The sequence below is a fragment of the Miniopterus natalensis genome, chromosome 11 (assembly GCF_054644295.1).
Source record: "Miniopterus natalensis isolate mMinNat1 chromosome 11, mMinNat1.hap1, whole genome shotgun sequence".
NCBI classification, from domain to species: domain Eukaryota; kingdom Metazoa; phylum Chordata; class Mammalia; order Chiroptera; family Miniopteridae; genus Miniopterus; species Miniopterus natalensis.
Window position 1 is genome coordinate 24,984,991 of NC_142091.1, and position 25,436 is coordinate 25,010,426.

The following is a 25,436-nucleotide window of genomic DNA, read 5'->3' on the forward strand; positions in this document are numbered from 1 at the left end:
TCATTACGTGAGCAAAACAAGGCCGGTGTCTATGGAGAGCCGCAGCTTAGTGTGGGGTGCCGGTACCCAAGGTGAGTGAGATGGACAGGCACCCAGCCGTGGCTGATTCCTGCAGGGCAGGGAGACAGGGCTTGGGAGACGTAGCAGTGGCTCCGGGGCTTTGACTCCATATATTTCTGTATTGTCTTATTATTTATTTTTAAAAAATGAATATGTAATCATGAATAGCTTGTATCATCTTCATTTTTTAAGTTAAAAATAAGAGAAAAAAGAGGAAGGGAAATATAGGCTAAGAGGAGCAGTGGCCTGTTTGGGGGGTGAGGCTGGGAACAGGAGCGCTGATGCCTGAATTGTGTGGTCCCCATCAGCGCCCAAACAGGCTGCGCAGTGGGCACGGGGGTGGGATCCCTGGTAGCCCCTCCAGCCTCTGCTCCACATGCCCGAGGTTCATGCCCACAGGGCACAGCTGGTGCATCTTAGGGGGCTCTCTGAGTTAGGGATATTCCAGAGTAGGTTTGAAAATACTCTTCACTCTCACAACCCTCCCCTCTCTTCGCTCGCTGCCACTCCTTTGGGACCCGGTGACAAAACTGTCTCCTCTTGGAAAAGGTGGATGTTTTCTTGTCTTACAAATGACCTTTCCACAATCCTTATCCAGCAGAATGTCCCACCGCTGGCTTCTATGAAGACACTCAATGGCTTCCCTTGCAGCTTAGCTGTTGTGAGTGGGTGTCTATCTGAAATAAGATAATAGCTGCTATTTGCCGAGCTCCTCTTGAGTGTGACCGCTCTTCCTGACTCTAGGCACATTATCTCACTGAATCCCCGCAGCAGCCCTGAAAGGTACAGAGAAACATACTTTAAATGACTTCTCACCTCTTGTAGATATTAAAGCTAAGGCACCAATCCAAATTTTCCAACCAAAACCCAAATTGAACTTTTCCAACATACCCCTGCCTATTACGCTCCAAAAGTTTGGGACTTTTTAGTTTTCAAAGTTTTCTTTATGAATGAAGAAAATGCTGTTAGAGTGTTTTTTTAAGGATTGAGTGTTTTCTTTGTGCTGACACTATGTCTAGTGCCTTTATTTAGACAGAATCCTCCCCTAAGGCCGAGACTCCTGTGTTACAGGTGAGGAAATCAGGAACCGAGGTCTCCAGCAGTCACTGGGTGGCCTCAACACAGAACTCAGGCAGCTTGTCTTAAGCACCCTGGCCCTTAGCCTCTCGACTGTGTCCCTCACCCCAAAATTAAGGGATCATTCTCACTGGCTTGAGAAGATTTAGTGAGCTCATGCGTATTCACGGGCTGTTTAGTCAGAGCCCCTCACTGGGCAGACACCTCAGAGGCGTGAAATAGTTGAAAACAGAGCCCAAGTGTTTCTGGGCCTTCCCCACCCTTTTTGCCACCATCCTTCCCAGGAAACTCCATGAAGCCAAGGGCCTATTGGTTTGCTCAACTTTATATCCCCTTCCTTGGTCACAGTAGGAGTTTGGAAAGCCTTTGTTGAATGAATGAATGAATGAATGAATGAATGAATGAATGAATGAGTGAACGCCACCTTGTACTGCAGCTGAGCAGAGCTTGGTCATGAAGGCTCCTCACCAGAGCTTTGTATCTAGGGAAAATTGACCATCTTCGGCTCCCTGCCCCAACTTGATCAATGCTCAGGGGTGACTCATCAGCTTGGTGGGAAGCCCGGTTCCCCAGCTGATGTGCAGAAGAAAGACTGTCCTGGGCTGGCTGGGGGATTTACCACCTGGCACAGGCCGCAAGCCGCGAAGCAGGCACAGGAGAGTGGAAAGAGCCCTGGGCTGGGAGTTCGTCACCTGGGGTTTTAGACTCTCAGCCTCCTCCCCTCTCAGGGCCTTACTATCCTTGGCTCTCAAAAGAGGAGTGGACTAGATGAGCTCTGACCACAGGGTTTTATTCAGCAGAAAGACGGACTGAGTAGGAGTGTGAACTCATGGCCAGTGGGAATATCCGATCCAAGCTTGTGTCCGTCTTCAGCAGGAGTTCAGAGTCAGCTGCCAGGAAAGAAGGCCTGACATTTACTGGGCACTGTGTGAGTGACTTGCCTCTGTGCTATTCTGTGGGCTCCTCAGAACAAGCTTGTGCAGAGTATGCTTCAGCAATAAAAAGGAACAAACTATTGATACCTGCAACAACCTGGACAAACCTCCAGGGCATTATTCTGAAATTAAAAAAAAGTCAAAAGCTTGTATGCTGTTTGATTCCATTTCTATAGCATTCCAGAAATGACAAAATTATAGAAATGGAGACCAGATTAGTGGTTGCCAGGGAGTGGGGATGGGTGGGTGGGGGCCTGACTGTTATGTGTAGAGCTCTTTTCTGGTTCTGTATTTTGATTGTGGTTGTGGCCACACAAATCTACACATGTGATGCAGTTGCATATTACTATGCACATACAAATGAGTGCATGTAAAACTAGTGAAATCCAAATAAAGTCTATAGATTGTACCAATGTCAATTTCCTGGTTTTGATATTGTGCTATAATGATGTACGGTGTTACCATTGGGGAAAGAAGGGTGAAGGGTAGAGGGGACCTCTCTGTACTATTTTTTGCCATTTCCTGGGTCTCTAATTATTTTCATCTACAGATGGAAGGCCTGAGGCTGATGGACGCCACACACGTCTGAAGAGGAAAAGTAAGGATTTCATTCCACCCCTCCTCTGACCCCGGAGTTGGGAGCTTCTCTATCCACCGCAGGCCTTGGGTGTCGAGAGGGAGCTGCCTGCAGGCTTAGGTGTTGAGAGGGAGCTGCCGGCGGGCCTTGGGTGTTGAGAGGGAGCTGCCTGCGGGCCTTGGGTGTTGAGAGGGAGCTGCCCGCAGGCTTGGGTGTAGAGGGAGCTGCCTGCAGGCCTTGGGTGTTGAGAGGGAGCTGCCCGCAGGCTTGGGTGTAGAGGGAGCTGCCTGCGGGCCTTGGGTGTTGAGAGGGAGCTGCCTGCAGGCCTTGGGTGTTGAGAGGGAGCTGCCTGCGGGCCTTGGGTGTTGAGAGGGAGCTGCCGGCGGGCCTTGGGTGTTGAGAGGGAGCTGCCGGCGGGCCTTGGGTGTTGAGAGGGAGCTGCCCGCAGGCTTGGGTGTAGAGGGAGCTGCCCGCAGGCCTTGGGTGTTGAGAGGGAGCTGCCTGCAGGCCTTGGGTGTTGAGAGGGAGCTGCCTGCGGGCCTTGGGTGTTGAGAGGGAGCTGCCGGCGGGCCTTGGGTGTTGAGAGGGAGCTGCCCGCAGGCTTGGGTGTAGAGAGGGAGCTGCCTGCAGGCCTTGGGTGTTGAGAGGGAGCTGCCCGCAGGCTTGGGTGTAGAGAGGGAGCTGCCTGCAGGCCTTGGGTGTTGAGAGGGAGCTGCCTGCAGGCCTTGGGTGTAGAGAGGGAGCTGCCTGCAGGCCTTGGGTGTCGAGAGGGAGCTGCCCGCGGGCCTTGGGTGTTGAGAGGGAGCTGCCTGCAGGCCTTGGGTGTTGAGAGGGAGCTGCCGGAAGTGGGCCCATACAGTCCCAAGTTATTCACTCCAAGGGAGCGTGTGGAGGACTCATTATTTCCCACCCAGGCAGTGAGACTCTGTGTCTTAGCCAGCTCATTGGTGGGAAAACCCTTTTGGAGGACCTACACCACGAGTTCGTATTACCCTCTTTAGCCACCTTCATCAAAGCTCTGGGGCTGAGGGAGAATGACCCTGAACACCTGCGGTTTGATCCCTCCCGCATTTCTTCTCCCGCACCTTCGCTTTCTCTCAGCTCCTTCTCACCTCACTTCGTCTTGCTGTGTGTGTGGATCTTGCCAGGCTGAGGTCGGGGTGGAGAGATGACTGTGAAGACACGGAGACATGGCAAGAGAGCGGGGGGGACAGGAAGGGGAAGCTGCCACCAGCTCTTACTCCAAGTTAAGGCTGCTTCCAAGGGAGGAGGTCCCGTGAGCAGGTGGTAGGTACTCACGGATTCCTTGAGCTCCAGGACTGCAGAGAATATACATCCCATTGCTTCTGATGGGGGGGACAGCTCACCTTTCAGAAAGGCGTTAGACTTCAAGGAGGAGAGCCCCAGGCCAAGAGAAGGACATCGGCGAAGACTAGTACATTGAAGTGCGTGCCACTGGGTAGGAGCAGCCGTGGCAAAGCACCGATTTCACCTGTTCTGTCCTCTATGTGCCCACTGAGCACGTGTGACTAATGAGCACTTTATTTAATTTTTTAAAATTCTCATCCTCACCTCCTCCCCTTTGGTAACTGTCAACTTGTTCTCTGTATCTATGGGTCTGTTTCTGTTTCGTTTACTCATTAATTTTGTGTTTTTAGATTTCACATATGAGATCACATAGTATTTGTCTTTCTCTGACTTATTTCACTGAGCATAACACCCTCTAGGTCCATCCGTGTTGTCACAAAGGTCAAGATTTCAGTCTCTTTTTATGGCTGAGTAAATATTCCTTTGTTTTTAAGTCCCGTATCTTCATTCATTCATCTATCACTGAACATCTAAGTTCATTCCATGTATTGGCTATTACTTGTAATGCTGCAATGAACATGGGGGTGCGTACATCTTTTCCAATTAGTGTTTTTGTTTTTTACATAAGTACCCAGAAGTGGAATTGCTGGGGCATGAGGTAATTCTACTTTTAATTTTATGAGGATCCTTCCATACTGCTTTCCATAGTGGCTGCACCAGTCTGCGTTCCCAACAGCAGTGCAGGAGGGTCCCTTTCTCCACACCCTCGCCAGCACTTTTCTGTTGATTTGTTGATGGTGCCCTTCTGACAGGTATGAGGTGATACCTCATTCTGGTTTTAATTTGCATTTCCCTGATTAGTGATGTAGAGCATCTTTTCATATGTTTATAGGCCATCTGTATGTCCTCTTTGGAGAAGTGTCTATACAGGCCATCTGCCCATTTTTTGATTGGATTGTGTGTGGGGGGGGGAGGATTGATGCTAAGTTATATGAGTTCCTTGTATATTTTGGATATTAACCCCTTATCAGATATATCATTTTTAAATATCTTCTTCCATTCAGTAGGTTGTCTTTTTGTTTTGGTTTTCTTTGCTGCGCAAAAAGCTTTTTAGTTTGATGTAGTCTCATTTATTTTTTATTTCCCTTGCTTGAGGAGCTAAATCAAAAAAGATATTGCTAGAAGTGATATCAAAGAGTTTACTATGTTTTCTTCTCGGAGTTTTATGGTTTCAGGTCTAACATTTAAGTCTGTAATCCATTTTGAATTTATTCTTGCATATGGTGAAAGAAAGGGATCTAATTTCATTTTTTTGCATCTGTCCAGCTTTGTCAACACCACTTATTGAAGAGACTGTCCTTACCCCACTGTACATCTTTGCCTCCTTTGTCATAGTACTGAGCACTTTAAATGAGGCAAGTCTGAAATGAGATGTGCCATATGTGTAAAATCCACACTGGATCAAATGTAAAAATTCCAATACTTGTTGTACTGGTTACATGTTCAAACAAGGATATTTTATGTAGTTAAAATAATTAGCTATGTTAACATTATTTTTGCCTGTTTCATTTTAAGTGGCTACCAGAAAATTTTAAATTACTTATGTGGCTCTCATCACAGGCTATTAAATACCTGTCTTCACCACCCTTTTTCTGTCTAATGCTTGCTCTTTTTTTCTGCTCATTTTTGAAGCAGCCATAGCTTGGGAAAATTTCTTTTCTCTTTTCTTCTTCTTTTTTAAATATATCCTTATTGATTTCAGAGAGAGGAAGGGAGACAGAGAGAGAAACATCAATGATGAGAGAGTCGTCATTGATCGGCTGCCTCCTGCACGCCCCCAACTGGGGATCGAGCCCACAACCCGGGCATGTCCCTGACTGGGAATCGAACCCCGATCTCCTGGATCCTAGGTCGATGCTCAACGGCTGAGCCATGCCTGGCCGGACTCTTTTCTTAAATGAAGTGTCCCTTATCTCAAGAGATGATATTAATAAAGTACTTAGATAGTAAAGAGCTTCAAGGGCCTCTGTGCTTAACAATACTTCCTTTGTAACAGTTTTGACAATGAATAAATGCATTGAATATTAAAAATTTTTAGGGTTTCTTTACCTCTGCAATTACCATCAGAATATTTCATTTTACATCCCATAAGTTTCCATGGAAGCTCGGGTTCTACAGGACTCATTTCCTGAAGTAATGCAAATTGCGTTTCTAGGGATTTGGAAGTGATTTTTGACAGCACTTTAGTTTCTCAGGTTTTCCTTTTCCTTGTGTCTGAGGAGAGACACATTGGAACATTAGAACAGGGCTCTCGATTTTCCTTCATTCCCCACAGTTGACATGCTTCCCTTTCCCCACGGGGTCTGCAGTCTCCATGGCACGGCAAAGGAGCATGTATTTGTTCCTTCTCTTTGTTCATCTCACGTTCAAGAAGGGAGTAGCGAGCTGCAGGCCCAGGCCAGCAGCCTCCAGCTGGGGGCCCGCCCTAACCCGTCCTCGCCCTGGGCGGCGATGGTGGCGGGGTAGTGGGAAGCATCACAGACTAAGCCTCTTTCCTGGCCGGGCACACATCGTGGAGAGAAAGGCATCAGCATTCTTTTATTACAATGGCATCAGTGTTTCAAGTCAACACTCGTCCCAACTGTAGGGTCCCAATAGGGTGGAGCATGTTAAGCCCTTTAGAAAATGAAGCGAGGCTGCTCAGATGTCAGTTAGCATGAGTGCAGGTGGAGAAACCACCGGCCAGGAGAGCTCCTTCGAAGTGTTTCAGAAAGGCCCCCAGTCGCTAAAATGGGGGCATGGAGGATGCCTTGTCCTTGGTCACCTCAAAGTGGGCAAAATAGAGCAGTAGTGAAAACTATGACGGGCCTGGGGACAGTTCCCTTCTAAACTGACGCTCCTCTCCACACCGGGCGGCCTCAGGAGATAGGCACAGGGAACATGAAGGCATAAAGGATTCCTTAGTGTCTGGTGGGTGTCAGGCTGTGGGCCAGGTGGGGGGGACACAGGGGCAAGGAAGGCACCGCCCCTGCCTTCCAGGGCTCCCACACTGGTGGGGGACAGAAGAACACAGTGCAGAGCTGCAGTGGCTAAGCACGGAGGCAACATGCAGGCCCCACCGGAGAATCACCTGGGTCGGGGGAGACGGAGGAGAGAGGTCAGGTAGAACTTCCTGCAGGGGATGTTAGAGCTTTGTTTTTCTGTTGTGGTAAAATACACGCAACGCAAAATCTACCATCTTCACTGTTTTTAAGTGTACAATTCAGTAGTGCTAGGTTGTGCAACAGATCTCCAGAGCTCTTTGCATCTGGCAAAACCGAACGCTACATGTACCCTTCAAACAACACTATTCTCCCCTCTCCCCAACCCCCAGCAACCACCGTCCTACTTTCTGTCTCTATAAATTTCATTTTTAGGGACCTCACATAAATGGAATCATGTATGTGGTTGTGTGTGACTGGCTTATTTCACTAAGCAAAATGTCCTCAAGGTTCATCCATGTTGTCCCATGTGTCAGAATTTCCTTCCCTTTTAAGTCTAGTATGTATGTACCACATTTTCTCTATTCATCCACGAATGGACATTCGCATTGTTTTTATCTTTTGACTATTATGAATAATGGTTCCACGAACATGATGTATAATCTCTTCAAGACCCTACTTTCAATTCTCTTGGTATATACCCTGCTATGAACTGAACTGCATCCCCCTGCAAAACTCATATATTGAAGCCCCAACCTCCCAATATGACTGTATTTAAAAAGAAAAAATTTTTAATCCTCACCTGAGAATGTTTTTATTGATTCTTTAGAGGGACAGGAAGGGGAAGAGAGAGACATTGATGTGAGAGAGAACCACTGACTGGTTGCCTCCCACATGCTCTGACTGGGGCTTGAACTTGCAACCCAGGTAAGTGGCCTGACAGGGAATTGAGCCCACAGCCTTTTTGGTATGCGGGACAATGATCCAACCAACTGTGCCACCTGGCCAGGGCTATATTTTGAGATAGGGTCTTCAGGAAGTAATTAAGGGTAAATGAGATCATAAAGGTGGGGTCCTAATTCCACAGTGGATGAGCTTCAAGAAGTGGGCAGGAGGTGGGGCCTTGTGTGGCCTCAACCGCAAGTTTGTTCTTTATCCTGAATATCATGAAGAGCCCTGAGAGATCTAAAATGGTGGGGTGGGGTGGCAGGGAGGGTTGGCAAGTCAGATTTGCATTCTAAAAGATCCACTGACCAGCAATGCAGGAAATGGGTTAGCCATGGTGAGACTTTTAGAGGAATTCAGGAAGGAGGAGGCCAGAGCCTGAGGATAGCACTGGGAATGGAGAGAGGCCTCAGAAAGATGTGGAGGTGGTTATGCTATAGGCTCGGAGACAGAGAGGTTGGGATTTAGGACAACTTCCATGGCAGGCAGACCCTAAGGTGGCTCCCATGATTCCCCTGATGTTCATGCCCCATAAAATCTCTCCCCCAACCCCAAGGGTGGGCGGGACCTGTGACGTGCTTCTAGGCAACAGAATATGGCACAGGTGAAGGGATTTCACAGATGCAATTAAGTTCCCAAAGCAGTTGATTTGAGTTAACCAAAAGGGAGAGTATCTTGAGTGGCCTGACTTAATCAGGTAAAAACCCTTAAAAGAGGGACGAGGCCCTACTTGAGGTGAGAGACAATCCTTATGGGCTTGATGACATCAGCAGTCATGTTAGAGAAACCCACATGGCAAGGAACTATGGGTGGCCTCCAGCCAACATTCGATAAAAAGTCGTCAATCAGAAGGAAATGAATTCTGCCAGCAACCTGAGGGAGCTTGGGAGCAGCACCTTCCCCAGTCAGGCCTCTGATGAGAATGTATCCCATCCACACCTTGACTGCAGCCTGTCGGGCCCCAAGCAGAGGGCTCAGCTCAGCCATGTCCCAACTCTTGACCCAGGAAACCAAGAGATAATAAGTGTGCTGCTTTAAGCTGCTAAGGTAGCGGTAATTTGCTATGGGATGATAGAAAACGAATACAACTTCCGAGGTTCCTGGTGTGCCACCAAGAAAACAGCTGCGGAGCAGGAGGAAGCAATGATCATTGCAGCTACCATGTATTGAGTACTCTATGGCAGGCACTATACTAAGATTTCGGATGGCTCCGATTTATTACCCACAGTAGTCAATTGTATTAATTTACCATTGAACAAAGGAGTCACCCCCTTCTTGAGAGAAGTGGGCAGGCCAACCATGTTTAGCAGCATATAGTCTGTACTCCTTTCTCTCCGAGCCCAGGCAAACAATCCCCAATCAGAAGCATGTGATTTCTGCTTTAGAAATTCCAGAATCCGTGGGCCCTTAATCAAGGCTTTTTTCCTTTCATAAGCACCAGCTGGATATTAGTAAGTACCATGGAGCCTACTGAATTTCATGTAACCAGTAGAGAGGAATGAGCCTCAAGATACTGTAGTACTCACCTTCTGCTGTCTTCCCTGAAGAGAAGGCGAGGAATATTAAGACACAGTTTTGCCTGGCTGGGCATGGCTCAGAGGTTGAGCATAGACCTAGGGTCCAGGAGATTGTGGTTTGATTCCCGGTCAGGGCACATGCCCAGGTTGTGGGCTCAATCCCCAGTTGGGGGCATGCAGGAGGCAGCTGATCAATGATGACTCTCTCATCATTGATGTTTCTCTTTCTCTCCCTCTTCCTTCCTCTCTCTCTGAAATCAATAATTATATATATATATATATATATATATATATATATTTTTTTTTCATTCCTGAGGGAAGTTTTATTTAGCTAGACATAATAGTGCAGGACCAAAACATTGTTTCACTTTTATCTATGGACAGCCTTGACTTTAGCCTTTCATCCCTCCTTAAACGAAGCCAGCACGATCAGAATGCAGACCTTAGACAATTGATGTATGTGGAAATACGAAATACACCAGTGGTAACCACCCAAACGCAGAGCTTTCAAGGCGCTCGTGCTATTTCTAAGGATCATTTCCTAAACCAAGTTAAGTTCCCATCCTTTGATCTTAGTGGAACAGAAGCCATAATTCTTACCAAAGGACACAGCAGAAGAACATGCACATTTTTCTTTAAAAGTTTTGAAGAAATTTAGTCATTAAAAAGAATTTAAATTACATCTAGAAGCACCACTTTACAGAATACCATTAAGTTGTACTTAGGATGCTTTTAAAAAGCCATCTTGTTACAGAGGAGCTGACGGCTTCGGTTTTTGTAGGGACCCTTGTGATACTGTAGAACTCCAACAGATTTTCCTCTTCTGGTGGAGGGGGTGGGGGTGGGGTAGCATTCAAGGCATGAGAAGCTTTTGTAACTTTCAGGCACCCAAATAACAATTACTGATCAAAACGCATGCTTCAAGTGACAAAGTGTTTTTACTGTTAAAAAGAGAACCTAGGACACAAAGCATTTTATTTTAAGCAGGCAATACAAACCAACCACAGATGAACATTTATGATATCCCACAAATAATGCAATATCATCTTTCTTTAAAGGATTCACTTTACTTGTGAAAGATAGAGCCAAAAGGCTAATAACCACTGCTCAGAAGGAGCTAGCTCATCTCAATGCGCTGAGATGAAACCTCAATTACTGACAATTGCACAGTTCAATCAGCAATCCTTTTCATGAGGTTATTCTGGGAAATTATGGAGACCAGGACCTCTAAAACTTCAGTTTTCCTAATCATTGCCAGGCAACATTGAACCTGGAAAGTGGTCACGACTAACTCCATAGTAAAAAGCTAAGAACTGCCGCTACTTATATGTGGAAACCTATTCCTCTGCAGAAATAGTTCCCTCTCTATGAAGAAGCTAAATGAGCCCCTCCCCTCTCCTGCAGAGAACCATCTGCCTTTTAAAATCAAATCACAGTTGCCAACAAACTAGGATTTATCATAACAGTGTGTTCATGCAATGAAGAAATATCTGGGAATGCCTATTACACAACAGTCATCGTTTTAGGAGCTTCAGGTACAGCAGTGGATAAAAACTCCCACCCTCATGAAGCTTCTGTTTATCTTGGACTGACAAGAGCAAAATAAACCAAACATGCACGCATGTAGAAAAGTGTGCAGCCATCTGCCTCTAAGAGCTGAACTAATTCTCCCAGGAACGAGACCCCAGGGCCCTGCTGTCCCACCTTGGCTCATTCTTGGATAGGAGAGGGTACTCAGTCAACAGGTTGCTTCCACAAATGAAACACGAACATGCAAAGAGACCCACTACACAGCTGGAAGTTTCCAGCTCTCTCACAGTACCACTATAAAGTAGGAGAAAGCATTTTACAAGCATTATGCCACCCTCCTCACATTCCAGTGAGGCTGTATGGGGACAATGATTCGGATCCGGAGTAAGATAATACCTGGTGGCCAGAGAGGGAACAGTGGTCAATGCCAAATGCCTGATCCATCCAGGCTACCTATGCCAACTCTTGTAACTTTTGCGGCTCTAGAAAATGAAGTCAGTTACGCAAAAGGTACACTTCACTCAAAAGTAAACATATAGCTGAGACTCACTGTGGGAAGCAGCAGCTTTCCACAGGGACAGTGGGGGCCTCCACTCTACTCTGCGGCATGGCCTTCAGCCACTAAAGCACAGCTTAACCTCGGCTGCGTGGACTAGGACCTCTGAAGGTTTCTTTAATGTTTGTGTAGAGCTGAAGAGAAGGTCCATAGCTTTAAAGAAATAATTTTCAAGGGAGTTTGTAAGCTCCAAAAGTTTAAGAACCTCTGCATTGGAGGGCCTCTTTCTGTCCCTTGGTAAAATCATACCTGCAGCTTGTCATTTCATTCAGAATGAAGGGTCCCAGACCCAGCTGCAACAATGTGTGTTACAAGTCTGGTTTAGACGCCTCCTGGTGATTTACTAGGCACACCTGGGCCAGAGACCAAGTCGAGCATTACTGGGGGGTGATTAATTAGCATCTGTTTGTCTCCTTTCATAGAGCAATGAATGGCTCCTCACTCCTCAAAAGCAGTCCACTAAGCCATTAGCTCACAGTGGACGGGTGGGTTAACTTTCCTAATACCACTTTTTTCCAAACAAAACTGTATTCCTAGACATCCACATCAGCCTCCTGGCACCACAACTGTTGTTCATGGACAACAAGCCCATGGGCTTGTCCTTGCCACCCCCTGCCAGGTAAGGTACGAAAGGGTGGTTGGTGACTGGAGCTCTTTACTGTTCAAAATCACCATCTACATTATGGTTCTGTCCAGGCCTCAGCCTGGGGGACATGTGGCTAAAGAGCCTCTGGGAAAAACTGTAACTAGACTTTAAAAACTGTCAGCAACAGAAACTATGAGAAAGGGAAAAACAATGTGGTGTTTCCCAGGAACACAGAGCACTGGCTGTGAGTTTTCTGAAAGGGCTTTTACTGTGGCAACTCTTCTCAGCACTTGCCTCTGTCTTCGCTGCCTTTTACTAGACTCTGAACTCCTCAAAAATGGGGACCTGTGTTACTCATACCCATGTAGTTGGTGACTAGTGTAATGACTGGGACATCACAGACCCTATCAAAGCTCAGAGAGTGGGGATGGGGACATGAACAGAGGCCAATTATAACTTATGGAAGGATTAGACATGACTGGACTTAGAGAGTTCCTGGTCTCCTAAATAATGTATCCACTTTCACCACTTCAAAATACAAATCAGGGACACTCTATAGAAAGAAAAGCATATCATAGAAAAATATACATTTCAGAAATCTTTTCAAATGATAAAAATGAATGTAGAGTACTGTGATCGAACATCTCAGATACAATGATACAAACAGGTAGCAAAATCGATCATTTAGGTTACTGCCATTTCCACTATAATTTAATGATAATAAATATCACATGATAAGAATAATTTAGGGCACTGATTACATCCTTAATTATTTATCATTAGCTTTCCATCTCAGAAACCATCACAGAAGCACAAATAAAACTTGCTTTTGTGAATATCCTGAAAGACAAAGAGCAGCTTATATAACGTTTGTTCTTCACAAAACAGTCATTAGATCAGGCCAACAACTGTCCCTAAGAGCCACATGTAAACTTTGAGGATCCTGAGGATTACTCACGTTAGCAATGTGTTCACTTTCTAAGATAAAAACAGGAGGTCCATAAATGTCATTTTATAAAAGTCTGTATAAAATGTAAACATAGTTATGATGTATATACATGGTCAGAATTGGTTACAGTTTTTATATATTCTGAGTCAGCTTTAAACATTTATGAAATAATGCTTGGATGTATAATATATACCCATTTGTGACATTTATTCTGTAATTCTCCATCAATGTTAGAATGTTTTTCCCAAATGGCATCAATTCTGATGTTGTATGATTCTAAATTAAAATAAATTTGTAAAAGACGTGCTTAAATATAAATAAAATAAACTGCTAAATTCTTCTGGCTCCAGGCACACCATATGGCAGCTGTTATTCATATGTTCTGATCACAGTAGGCAAAATGTCCTTCATTTTAAGCATTCTGCACTGGGTTAATTTGTTTAAGTAACATCTTGTTTCAAATGCTTTTGCTAATAGGAGAGTGTGCTGAAGAACACCCCCTGGAAAGGGACTGAATCAGCCTACTCTGTATGTTTAGTTTTCCCCACTGGCTCTTTTAGAAGCATCCTTTCCTGTATAGAAGTCACAATTCAATATCCTTTAGACTCTGTCTTCTAAACTAACTTGTCAATCAGAGCAGCGCTTGGGCCTGCGCCCTCTGTAACAGACTACAACAAACAGTGGTTAGCGGATTTCAGTTAGCCAAGGCTCTCCAGGAGCCACGCAGAGAGAGCCAGGGTGTGCAAGACCAAGGCACCGGACTTTCTCCCAATTTAGCACACGGCTCAGAGCAGGTTCGCCTCTGGGTCCAGAGCCAGTGAGTATATTTCTTGTCCAGTAGTCATTAGGGCATGGAGGAGATTCATATTTAATTGTATCCTGACATGCTTACTATTATTTCACAAAACAAAAATGTCCTGAAGTCCTTGCTTTCCAGTCGCTCTGAGTCTCATCCGACCATCTATATAGAAAGGTGTTTCTCTGAGGCACTAAAAGGGCCACGACTCTTGCTTTGATTAGTCTTTCCACTTTGCGTCTGGTGAGAGCTTCCATACCGGCTGTTGTTGACTCACCTCTGCATTGCTTCTCAAAGGAAGCGCACAAATGGTTCTTCCATCGTGTTCATTAAGACTCCGTAAGTCGTGTTCCGCACCTACCAAGAACCATTTACTGCGAGCCGGCTGAAACCTCACAGAGGCACTTTAGCCAAAATGAATCCCACATCACAGAAGTCACGGCTCTGAAGTTCATGAAAAAAATCATCAACAAGAAGAATCCAGGAGTCTCTGCCGAGCATTCCTCTCTCCATTATTTGCTTTCGTTTCGCTGTGCGCGTTCAGATCTGTCGAGACGGAAAGCAAATATTAATGACAGGAGTCACACAGCACACGTTAACTTCTCTCACGCTACAGATCTCTCTCCTGCTCTTCGCTTTACCAGGTAAGGCCTCTTAGCCAAATCTCATTGCACAGTGAAGGCAGGTCAGGGCAATGATTAAACCAATAAACCTTCATTCCCTTCGGAAAGAGATGGAGAATGAAAGACAAAAGGATCAGAGGTACAGGGAGAAAAGCCGGTAAAACGAGACAAAAAAATAAACAAGAATGGCAGCAAGGAGGAACGCCTGAGCAAGAGGCAGAGTATGAAACAGAGAATGAGGAAAAGGGGGGCAGAGTCTAGAGAAAGCACAGATGCTTCCCTTGGGAAATGTGGGGCAGCCCCAACTCTTTCCCCCTTTCCTAGTACTGAAGGGTTTCATCTAAGACCACACTAGGAAAGGGGTTTAATGCCCAAGGAGGGGCATGGCAAGGACTGTGAACCATTCACAAAAGCCAGCTGCAAAGGCTCCGGGGGCTCCCTCAGCCAACACCCAAAGGGCTCCGCCTACCTTTGAGCTCTGCCGCCTGGGTGCCCTGCTCCTCCCCCAGCACCCCCGAGAGCTTGCGTTTTTTGCCATCGACGACATCCATCTTGATCATGCCGAGGTTCCGCAGGAGGCCCATCGGGTCGATGCCCTGACAGTTGCTTTTAATATTCTCCAGGACCTTAAGACACTTGTATGACTTGAGTTCACTTATATTCTCTTCCAAGAAGAGGTTGTAGAGGCTCAAGTCATTGTACCCTTGAGACTTGAAATGCAGAACATCGAAAGTGGGCAGGATTTCATACACTTTGAGAACATCTGCCTTCTGCCGGAATGGAACAAACAGCGTGTAGACAACCAAGGGAAGCAGCAGAACGTAAACCCCCAAGTTAATGAAACTGAGCAACTGGAAGATGCCAACGGCGATGAGCTTGCACTGAAACTGATCGGGGACAGTGCTGTCGTTCCTCAGGATCCCTGATTTGATGCTGCAGACAAACTCATCTGAGAGGGAGGAGAGGCTAACGTAATAGCCCAGGTAGACACACGCTGACACTATAATGCCGAGGGTTAGCAGCCGGCAGCTGATGTACTTGATGATTAAATGACTACAGTTTTTCTTTGTCTTCAGGTACTGTTCCACAATTGGGTACTTGAAGTGGCTTTCAGATATCTCCCACAAACTAAAAAGAAACAAATAAAAAAAATTTAAACCCTTACCAAGACCATCAAATATTAAAGACATAAATACATTCTACAATCTCACACTAAAGCTCTCAAATGTCTTTCTTCCTCTATTTATAACTTCACTTGAGGACAAGAGAAGCAAATCAAGTTTTAAAAAAATAAAGAATGAAAAGCAATAATAAAACATCTCTCTCCTTAATGTTTTAAAAAAGGTCTAGTTAGTTAAATGAGTTACATTTGTAAATTCTTAGAACACCTGGTACCTAGTAAATGTCAATGTCTGTTAAATAAATTTGGTAGTTCTTATTCTGCTTTTTTTAAACTCTAATTTTCTGCTCAAGTGTGCAGAATAAAGTAAAAGAGAATTTTCTGGTCCAACTAGAACACATGTGCTCCCTATTGGCAGGGAGCGGGAGGCAGCCTCTCAGTAGGTATGGGCTCAGGCTGTGGGGCGGACAGACCTGCTTCAGGTTCCATCTCGCACGCTCATTGCTATAGGACAGTGTTTTTATCACCAAAAATAAATGCACTTAGCTGATAATGATGTTCTGAGTGTTAAGTGAGATAATTGACTTGGAGAACTCAGCACAGTGTCTGGGATATATTAAGCATTTTTAAAATGAGAGCTATTAAGATTATTACTATTGTTAAAAACAAGAGCCAGAGGAAGAATGTGAAAAAGGCAACACAGTGCCTATTCACTCCCCACTTCTCTCACACCTCTTTTCTAAGCTCGGTGGCCTTGAAATCCTCTCTGCTTCTCCATTAAAGGGTAGGTCAAAGCAAGCAAGCCACACCTAGTACTGTAGCCTGTTACCTCTTCTAGAACTGCATTTTAGAACATGAGACAGTGATGTTTCACTCAACAAGGAGAGGACTCTTGGTGTGAGGACAGGTGCTGGGGCACCCAGGTGGGGGTGAGATTTAGGGAGAGTGAGCCTTCCTGGCTCCTACAAAGTGTCACCAGGTGGATGATGGCCCCTCATCTACTGGCAATGGGAATCTGAAGCTCAGATGGGCAGACTGAATGTGTGTATTACAAAACCTGACTTGGTACCTGCTGGGGACTAGTTACCTTTGCCCTACGTTCTCATTAGAACCGGGAACTGGGCTGACACCATCTCTCAGGTCAACGTCATGCACACTCTTTGCAGCTTTAATTGCGCGGTTGTAAACTTTGTCAAGTTCTTCTATGATGAACATCAAATCTGAGCAAATATGGGGAGCAGCTGCAAAACGCCAGAACAGGGAGGGCAGGTACAGGAGGATGGCAATCAGCAACAGGATGTAGGGGAAAAACTGAAACACAAGAGAGCAAATCATGGGATTAAAGGCTGAAGTCACCTAACAGTGCTGCTCTGGCTTCCTCATTGTGAGACAACGGTGTGTGCCCATGTGGCTTGTACAAATCGCTCATTACCTAATAACTACTTCTTATGGCTAAATTCACTTGTCCAGGTAAGATTTGATACTGGTAATTATCTTTCTCCTTCCTTTCTCCTTCCTTTCAATTATCTTTCTCCTTCCTTTTAATTGGAAATAATTGGCCACTACATGGTGTCTCCTAATCACAGAAGGACACAGAAATATAAAAGTATTCCCATGTTCTTTTGAGTAATCCCTCAACAAAATTCCAGTCAAGGAAGAGGTCAATGTTACAGTGGCCTCTGTCTGGCTCTTTTTTAAATTGCTGTGGTTTTACGGTCTCTAAGGGTCAGAGCTCTGTTCCACTCCCCCCACCCCCCATTGCTGAAATCTGGGAGAATGACAAAGAAACACATAACTTCGCTCAAAACAACTGGGACAATTTTTGTCCCCAGTGATTCAGTGATCACTCCATCAAACAGCTCAAACAAGCAGTTAAAAATCACAGAATGAGAACAAACCTTCCATAGTGAGACAGACCTGAGCATGGCCCAACACCCCCATTTTGCAGTTGGGAAATCTTAAGTTGGGAGAAGCCAACCACATGGGCTGCAGTGTCAGGAGGAGGAGGGCATCAGATGGGGACAGATGTGGAAAACAAATAAGAGGGGGTTCAGAAGTCGGAGAGATGCCCGGCCGGGAGTGGCTCAGCGGTTGAAAGTCGACCTAGGATCCAGGCGATTGGGGTTTGATTCCCGGTCAGGGCACATGCCCGGGTTTCGGGCTCAATCCCCAGTCGGGGGCGTGCAGGAGGCAGCCGATCAATGACTCTCTCATCATTGATGTTTCTCTCTCTATCCCTCTCCTATCCTCTCTCTGAAATCAATAAAGACATATATATATATATATTAAAAAAAAGATTAAAAAAAAAAAATTCTAAGGCATGTAAAAAAAAAAATAGGAAGTCAGAGAGAGTAAAGAGCACCATGTAGCCAGACCTGTCCGGTGGTCAGGAAAGGCTAAGCCTCAAGAGGAGACACAGGAAGTCCATGAACTACAGTCAGCGCAGATATGAATTCCAGCGCAGCTTAGTGGCCTTGGTCAGTGAGGTCACTGAGCCTCTGCCCCTCAGTTTCCACATCTATGAAATGGTCATATAATATAGACATTATAAGGATTAAATTAGATAATTTATGAAAAATGCTTAGCACAGTGCTTGGCATTAATAGGCCCTAAAACATACCAGCTAAAACCAACAAAGGGCTCCCTAACAGGCACGCTACCTTTAGTTCTCACAATGAACCTGATAAGGCCTTTAGTGAATGCTGCGTTTTGCAAGGGGGTAGAGCAAGTCCACAGCAGTTTCCTGTGGACTGCAGAGCACAAAGCTAGTGACAGAGACAGAATATAAAACCTGGCCTCTGACCCCAAAGCCACGCCTATTCCTCAATACACTGCAAATTATTTTACTTCTCCGGAAAACCCCCTACCTTTGGATTGTTCTCTCCCCACAGTTCCTTGGAGTTGTAATAGGAAGAGGCCCTGACCTGACACAAACCTCCGCTCTGCCCACATCCAGGAGCAGGCAGAGAGTTCTCGAATGCCCTCAGGCAGCTGGCCCCTCTGCTACCATCTTACATCTCCTTGGTACACCTGTCAGGACTAAGAAACTGCCACTAGCACATTACTAGGAACTAAATTCCAGGCTTTTACTTGGATTTCTCCAGTGCTGCTGTGACTGTCCTCTTTCTGTTCCCAGAGCCAGTCCAGGGCACCCATTACATTGAGTTGTCACGACGCCCTACTCTTCTTGGTTCTGTGACAGCTCCTGAATCTCTCCTTGTTTTCAGGGGAATAACATTTTTAAATGCATAAAATGCTTCAAACATTTTCAAACGCATGCGATTCTTTATTAACACGTTTAACAGAATCTGACAGATGGTCTAAAGCAGTCCCTCTGAAGTAGTAAGGGGAAAATAGTGCTCCTAGTTATCTGTGGTTTCTGTGGGTTGACAAAGTCATAAGTGCCACTAATACCACTATGGATTGTGAGCCCCCCCACACATGTTAATGTTAAATTTTAGTTAGAAGTGCATAAGAAATAAAGCCGGCATGTGTTTTCCCATCCCAGTTACAAACTCCCTGATGCCCCTGCAGACCCCAGGTTAGGGGTTCCTGCCACAGAGGAAAGAGAGACACCTCACAAATGGCCCTAAGCTTTGCCAAGCCCTCCACCAACACAGCTGCTTTGCTTAGAGGTTCTGGCATGGGATGGGCTTTCTCAAAATTATTAACCCAATTTGCAAAGGGCAGCTACACAATAACACCACAGTCAGTGATTAGATGAATTGGGGCTGCATAATTCAGAGTTGGCTGCAGTGAGAAGCAGTGTTCCTTCAACCTTTGCCCACTCTGAAGGGTGCCCATTAGTATAAAAATGTAACTGTGCAACAGAGAGTTTGTGCTGCTTCCATAACCAAGAGAGCCGGGCATTCCCCTTGGGAATCACAGAGGGAACTATTTCTAACTTGGAGATGTGAAATCTTTTTACAGAACACTTCCGTGTCAAAGCTATTTGAATATTAACATTTTACCTCAAACTGTTCTGAATTGAAAAGTGACTGCTGACATGCTGTGGCAATTTTTCTAACATGCCCACTTAGTGTAATAATTAGTACCAACGAGCAGTTTGGCATGGCCTACTGTAATCAGAAAAATGAATATTTAAAGGTATTATATATTGGGTGTTCGATTTCGCCCAAAATATCCTTGTACCTCGATCACCCCTTAGAAATGTGGTTGAATGCCGCCATTTCTTAGTGTCCTCCAGTTAAACCTCTTTTTCCCCCATCAAAAATAAAAAGGTGACTTTCAATGAATCTGTAACAGGTGGGATTAAAATCAATTAAACTAAAAGGCAAATTAGAAAAGCATTAAATTATAGTCTTTATAATCCTTTTTACAGATAAGGAACATGGAAAATCTGCTGAGTTTTATGACAACCTGCTGGATGGGAACGGCTCTGTACCACAACTCCGTGGCCTCCAGATTAGGTCTGAGACGCTCAGCATCCTTCACAGCTGTGACTGCACCGTTTGCACGGTGTCCGCGGAAGCACTGAGCTCTTCCGATGACAGTGAAGCTTCTGAAAGCAACGTGGGACCAAGCAGTTGGCACAATTTTCAGTCTACCTGCCTTAAAAAATTGGATTTTTTCCTGAAAGGGGCTGTAGTTAGAACAATAGAACCTCCAGACAGAAGGAACCACGGAGGGGATCCACTATAACTTCCCTCTGGGTTCAAATCCACTCTGCCTCATCTAAGGCGAAGGGCTGTCCAGTTAGGGCTGAGCAACTCCTCCCTGAAATGTATGTGATCACGTCTTATGGGATTAAATGCAGATGGGTAAATTCATTCAAAAACATCTCCTGGGCACCTGCCAGATGCTAGGCCGTGAGCTGAAAGTGTGGATCCATGGATGAAGTGCACAGAGTCTGCCCCAGGCCAGCTGAGAACACAAGCTAACGATTAATCAATCAAAACATAAGAGTTATGGCCACACAATATGCAGGTACTAAGTACTGAGGGAACAGAAATGCCCTTGGGGAGGTCAAGGAAGGCTCCGTAAAAGGGGGAACACCTGAGCTATGCTTTAAAGTACAGTGAGACAAAACAAACAGACATCAACAAACCCAACACCCCGTAAAAAACATAAAATAAAGCATTTTTATATTATATTAAGACTCAGCTCAAATTTCACCTTCTCTGTGGCCCTTCGGACCTCCTCTTTCCTCTGTGGGAATCTTATCTCCTTGTCTGCTTGGGGAATTCGCACCCATCCAGGCACCAAATGAAACGAGCACACAGTGAGGAGTGCGCAGAGCTGAGGCTGGAAGGAATACTAACTAGGTCGAATGGCATCCTCCCAAACTCATGTTCACCTGGAACCTTAGAATGTGACACTGTTTGGAAACACAGCCCTTGCAGATGTAATCAGTTAAGCTGAGGGCATGTTAAATTAGGGTGGGCCCTAACCCAGTGACGGGTGTCCCTCTAAGAAGGCCACATGGAGACACAGACCCACAGGGGAGAAGCTGTGTGAAGACAGAGGCAGAGACTGGAGTGATGGTGCATCTGTGGGCCACCATGGTTTGCTGGCAACCACCAGAAACCAGGAGATACACATAAGAGATTTTCCCTGAGCCCTTGGGAAGGCACCAACCCTGCTGACACCTTGACTTCTAACTTCTGGCCTCCAGAACTACGAGAAGAAATTCTGTTGTTTAAAGCTACAAAGTTTATAGCAGTCTTTGGGAACTCACATAAAGGGTAAGCAGGGGCTGGATTATGAAGCCCTCGGCTTCTGATCACACGCACAATGGGAAGCTGCTGGCGGATGGCCTGATAAGCACTGACTGCAGAATATTCCAGCAGTGGAGAGGGGAGCGCACCGGAGAGGAGGGGGACCTGGCAGGAGGTTCCCGCGGCAGAGGCGGGGAGCGGGGAAGGCCGGCCTGCAAGCTACATACAGGGAGGAACACGCACTTCAGTGCCCACCTGGAAGTGAGGGATGAAAAGGGGAAGTGGTGAGGCTAATTCTGGGTTCTAGCTTATCCAAGGGTTGGTGGTGGTAAGATTAGTTAAAATAAAGAAGAAGAGGGGGCTGGGTGGAGGGTAGTAGAGGGATTGAGCAAAAAAGAAAAGAAAAAAAGAAAAAGCTCATGGACACAGAAAACAGTGTGGTGATGGCCGGGGGGGGGGGGGTTGGTGGAGGAGGGTACACGGGGATAAATGGGGATGGACAGAGACTTGACTTGAGGCGGTGAACACACAATACAGTGCACAGATGGTGTGTTGTAGAATTGTGCACCTGAAACCTGTATAATTTTGTTAACCAGTGTCACCCCTAATTCCTTTAAATTCAATAAAAAGGAAAAAAAGAAACGAGAAGACACAAATTCACAGTAGAAAAGAGTGAGATGGAAGGCAGACCTAAGAAGTGGAGAAACTGTGAACATGAGGTACTTGTCATCAAGAACATCCTGGTAGACACATGTTGTACATAACTGAAAATAAAGGCAGAAAATCTGGTTGGCCTTCCAGTTCAGGATTTTGTAGCATATAAATAGTTGAAGCCAAAAGCATAGCTGAGATCATCCAAGGAAAATGTGTAGGAGGAGAAGATAAAGGGACCAGGGGGGGGACACAAGGCCCTACCACTTAAGGGTTCAGCAAAAAGACAACTGAAGAGATGGGAAGAAATGCTTAGAAAGTAGGAAGCAGATAAAGCAAAAACAAACTGTACTGAGGAGGTGTAATAAAAAGATGTACAAAAGATGTTTGTTCTTGGCTCACTGGTGTTTAGACAGTAACCCACTTAAAAAAAAAATCCCAAATATGGGTGTGAAAAGTGAGGGACTGCTCAAAAAAGGCTGGTGTATTCCATGAGCAGTTGACAGAGGACAGAGAAGGTGGTGTGTCACTCCAATATGCACTCAAGGGAAGACATCCAAGGCTCTGTGCTGGGCCATAATCCGCGAGAGACCTAACATAAGGAGAAACCTGGAAGACAGAAGATGGTAAGCAGAGCATTTGTGTGTGGAGGGAAAAGACTCCTGTCAACAGGATTAGAACTCAGTTACAAAGAAGCAAGGAAAAGCTTTCTTAAAGGTCTGTATGAAAATGGAATGGCCCTGGCCAGTGTGGCTCAGTTGGTTGGAGCGTGGTCCCATACACAAAAAGGTTGTGGGTTCGATTCCTGGTCAGGGCACATACCTAGGTTTCAGGTTTGATCATTGGCCGGAGTGCATAAGGGAGGAAACCACTCAAAGTTTCTCTCTCATATTGACGTTTCTCTCACTCTTTCCCTTCCTTCCTCTTTCTCTAAAGCAGGGGTGGGGAACAGTCAGCCTGTGGGCCTTATGCAGCCTGGGAAATCACTTGGTCTAGCCCCGCCAAGGCAATTGCAGGTGGGACTCAAAATTTAGTAAATCTAGGAGCTTTTTCATAGCTAATTTTTAAGTTGTTAATTTTGTAAGGCCAGCAAATGATTTTATAAAGATCCAAATGGCCCTTGGCAGAAGGGCCCCACCCCTGCTCTAAAGTCAATGAAAACATATCCTTAGGTAAGGATTTGAAAAAGAAAAGAAAATGGAATAAAGTGTGCTTTGAGACAGGAGTTCCTTTTCCACAGATCCGCTGGGAGGGCTTTAAACTCTAGATCAGGGGTGGGCAAACTTGTTCCTGCAAAGGGCCAGACAGTAAATGTTTGTGAGCCATATGGTCTCTGTGGCAACTGTTCAACTCTGTCATAATGTGAAAGCAGACACAGGCAATGAGAAAATGAATGAACATGACTGTGTCCCAATAAAACTATTTGTAGAAACAGGTGATGGGCTGCATGTGGCCGGAGCATGTATGTGATAACTTGCCAACTCCTGCTCTGCATCCTTGCTTCTCAAAAGAGTGACCCCCCGACCAGCAATTTCAATATAGGCTACGAACTTGTTAGAAATGCAGAATGTAGGCCCCATCAGACCCACTACATCTGAGTCTATATTTCAACAAGACCTCCAGGTGATTCACATGCACAGAGTTTGAGAAAAACGGATGTAGATAAGTGGTATCTACACTGGAATCCAAGCTGGGTCAAGAGCATGAGATATCTCTCAAAAATGGGTAAAAACCATGCTCCTGGTTCCAATCCAATGGTCTGGATGGGGTCAGGAGCCTATATTTTTGTATGGATAATGCTAAGGTTTGAAGACCTCTAATCTGGCAGCCTCAGAGGACCCCTCCAACTAAGTTTCTGTAAAGCCACTAAAGAGAACTGAGAGATGTGACAACTGTTAATTTTATTTCCTTGTTCTTGCTGTTTTTTGCTTCTGTTTTTCAGTAGCAACCCCCCTCCCACCCAGGATTTTCTGTTTCAGAAAGAAATCTTGCCTGACAGTTGCCTACATTATGAACTTCACAAATGGAACACCCCAAAAAGGCCAGTTATCAAAAAGTCCTAAGGCGCCCCCTGCTGGTGAACTTGAATGCACCCACATTTGCACAGAAGACTTTCCTTAAGGGTACTGGAGGCCACCAGAGATAAATAGGAGAGAAGGGAAGAGGGACAGAAAAGGAGAAATGAAAGTAGGTGGGGGAGAAATTACAGCATTAATTATATCACTGCCATAAGCTCTATGGTGCTGATAAACACATTTAAATATTACGTGGAGTAGCTCCTTTGGGGGGAATTTGGGTCTCCTGTTTTTAATTCTGGCAGCAGAACTGAACTGAGAGGTGTCCACATAAACCCTGCACCTCTCATCCAGAGTCAGATGCTCCCGGAGAACTATGCCTGCTTCTGAACAGGACGTACAAGTTCCCTATTCCTCTCCTCCCCTCCATGGATGTGTTTTGCGCACCCACTGTGGGTTATGCACTGTCCTAGCTGTACACTGATGAACAATTCCTGGCCATGGTATCTGCTTGTATGGAACTGAGTCCTGGAAATAAACAATCAATTAAGTAGAATTAAGGCAAGTAATTACCATACCCCATGGTGACTCTCCGGGGCATGTACAACCAAGAAATACAGACCAGAATGGGGTGCAGCTGGTGTTCTGCTCAGCTAGCACCCCATTTTTAGGATCTGAATGCCTTAGTCAGGGTGTGCGGTCTGCTGTCCACACAGTGGCCCCACAATCTTATTCCTCGAAGCTTAACATTGACCCATCTGATCCTGGGAGCAGTTTGAATTGGCCACAACCCTCAGTTTAGAGGTTCAGAGGAAGCTCCTAAGTAGAAATGACATTTAAGCTGAGATCAGAATAATACATTAGGAGTCTCCTGATTTGGGGGCGGAGGAGGGTTGCCAGAGCAAGAGTCTTCCAAGCAGAGTGTGTTTGAAACAGAAACATGAGACCTGAGGGAAGTCCGGCTCCCTGGAGCACATGGGGTGGTGAGGATGCATCTAGAAATGAGGCTGGGGTGCTTCACAGGGGCCAGAGGGACAGTAAACCTGGTTAGACAAAATGGTTAGCTTTTTAAAAGTGATAGAGTGTTTCATAGGGACTTAAAGGGTTTTGTTTGTTTTTTGGTTGTTTTTGTTTTAAGGAAATGACAGTCGGACAGGCAAAAAAGACCACCTGTGATTATGTGGAAATGGAGAGTAGGAGTGAGAGCAGCAAGGTGAGATATAATGACCGGCTGCCTTAGAAGGGTGGACGGGGGATGAAGGATTAAGAGCTACTTAAGAAAGCAGAACTGATGGGACTCGGCGACTGACAGGATGTGGGGGGCAAGAAAAAAAGAGTCAAAATGGCTCGCAGATTTCTGGCTGAGGTCACAGGGTGGATGGTGGTGTCATCAGCTGAACTACAGGTCCCAAGGGGGACAGGAAAGGAAAGTTGAGTTCAGCCTTGAACAAGTTGTGTGGGAGGCACATGCCAGACATCAAGTGCTCAAGTTCAGGACACAGCTGGGTGTCTGGATCTGGAGCTCAGGAGAG

At 45.6% G+C, this 25,436-nt stretch overlaps 1 protein-coding gene across 1 annotated transcript in view; it reads right to left on the reverse strand.

Annotated features, from left to right (window-relative positions):
- Nucleotides 1-14,195: 14,195 nt before the first annotated feature.
- PANX1 (pannexin 1) overlaps nt 14,196-25,436 on the reverse strand; it is a 36,402-nt gene continuing 25,161 nt past the window's right edge. The window contains exons 3-5 of the mRNA XM_087821605.1: nt 16,648-16,871; nt 14,910-15,568; nt 14,196-14,363 (exon numbers count right to left, since the gene is read on the reverse strand). Of these exons, the coding sequence (XP_087677731.1) occupies nt 14,284-14,363; nt 14,910-15,568; nt 16,648-16,871 (963 nt within the window). The 3' untranslated portion in view covers nt 14,196-14,283. The remainder of the gene's footprint in view (nt 14,364-14,909; nt 15,569-16,647; nt 16,872-25,436) is intronic.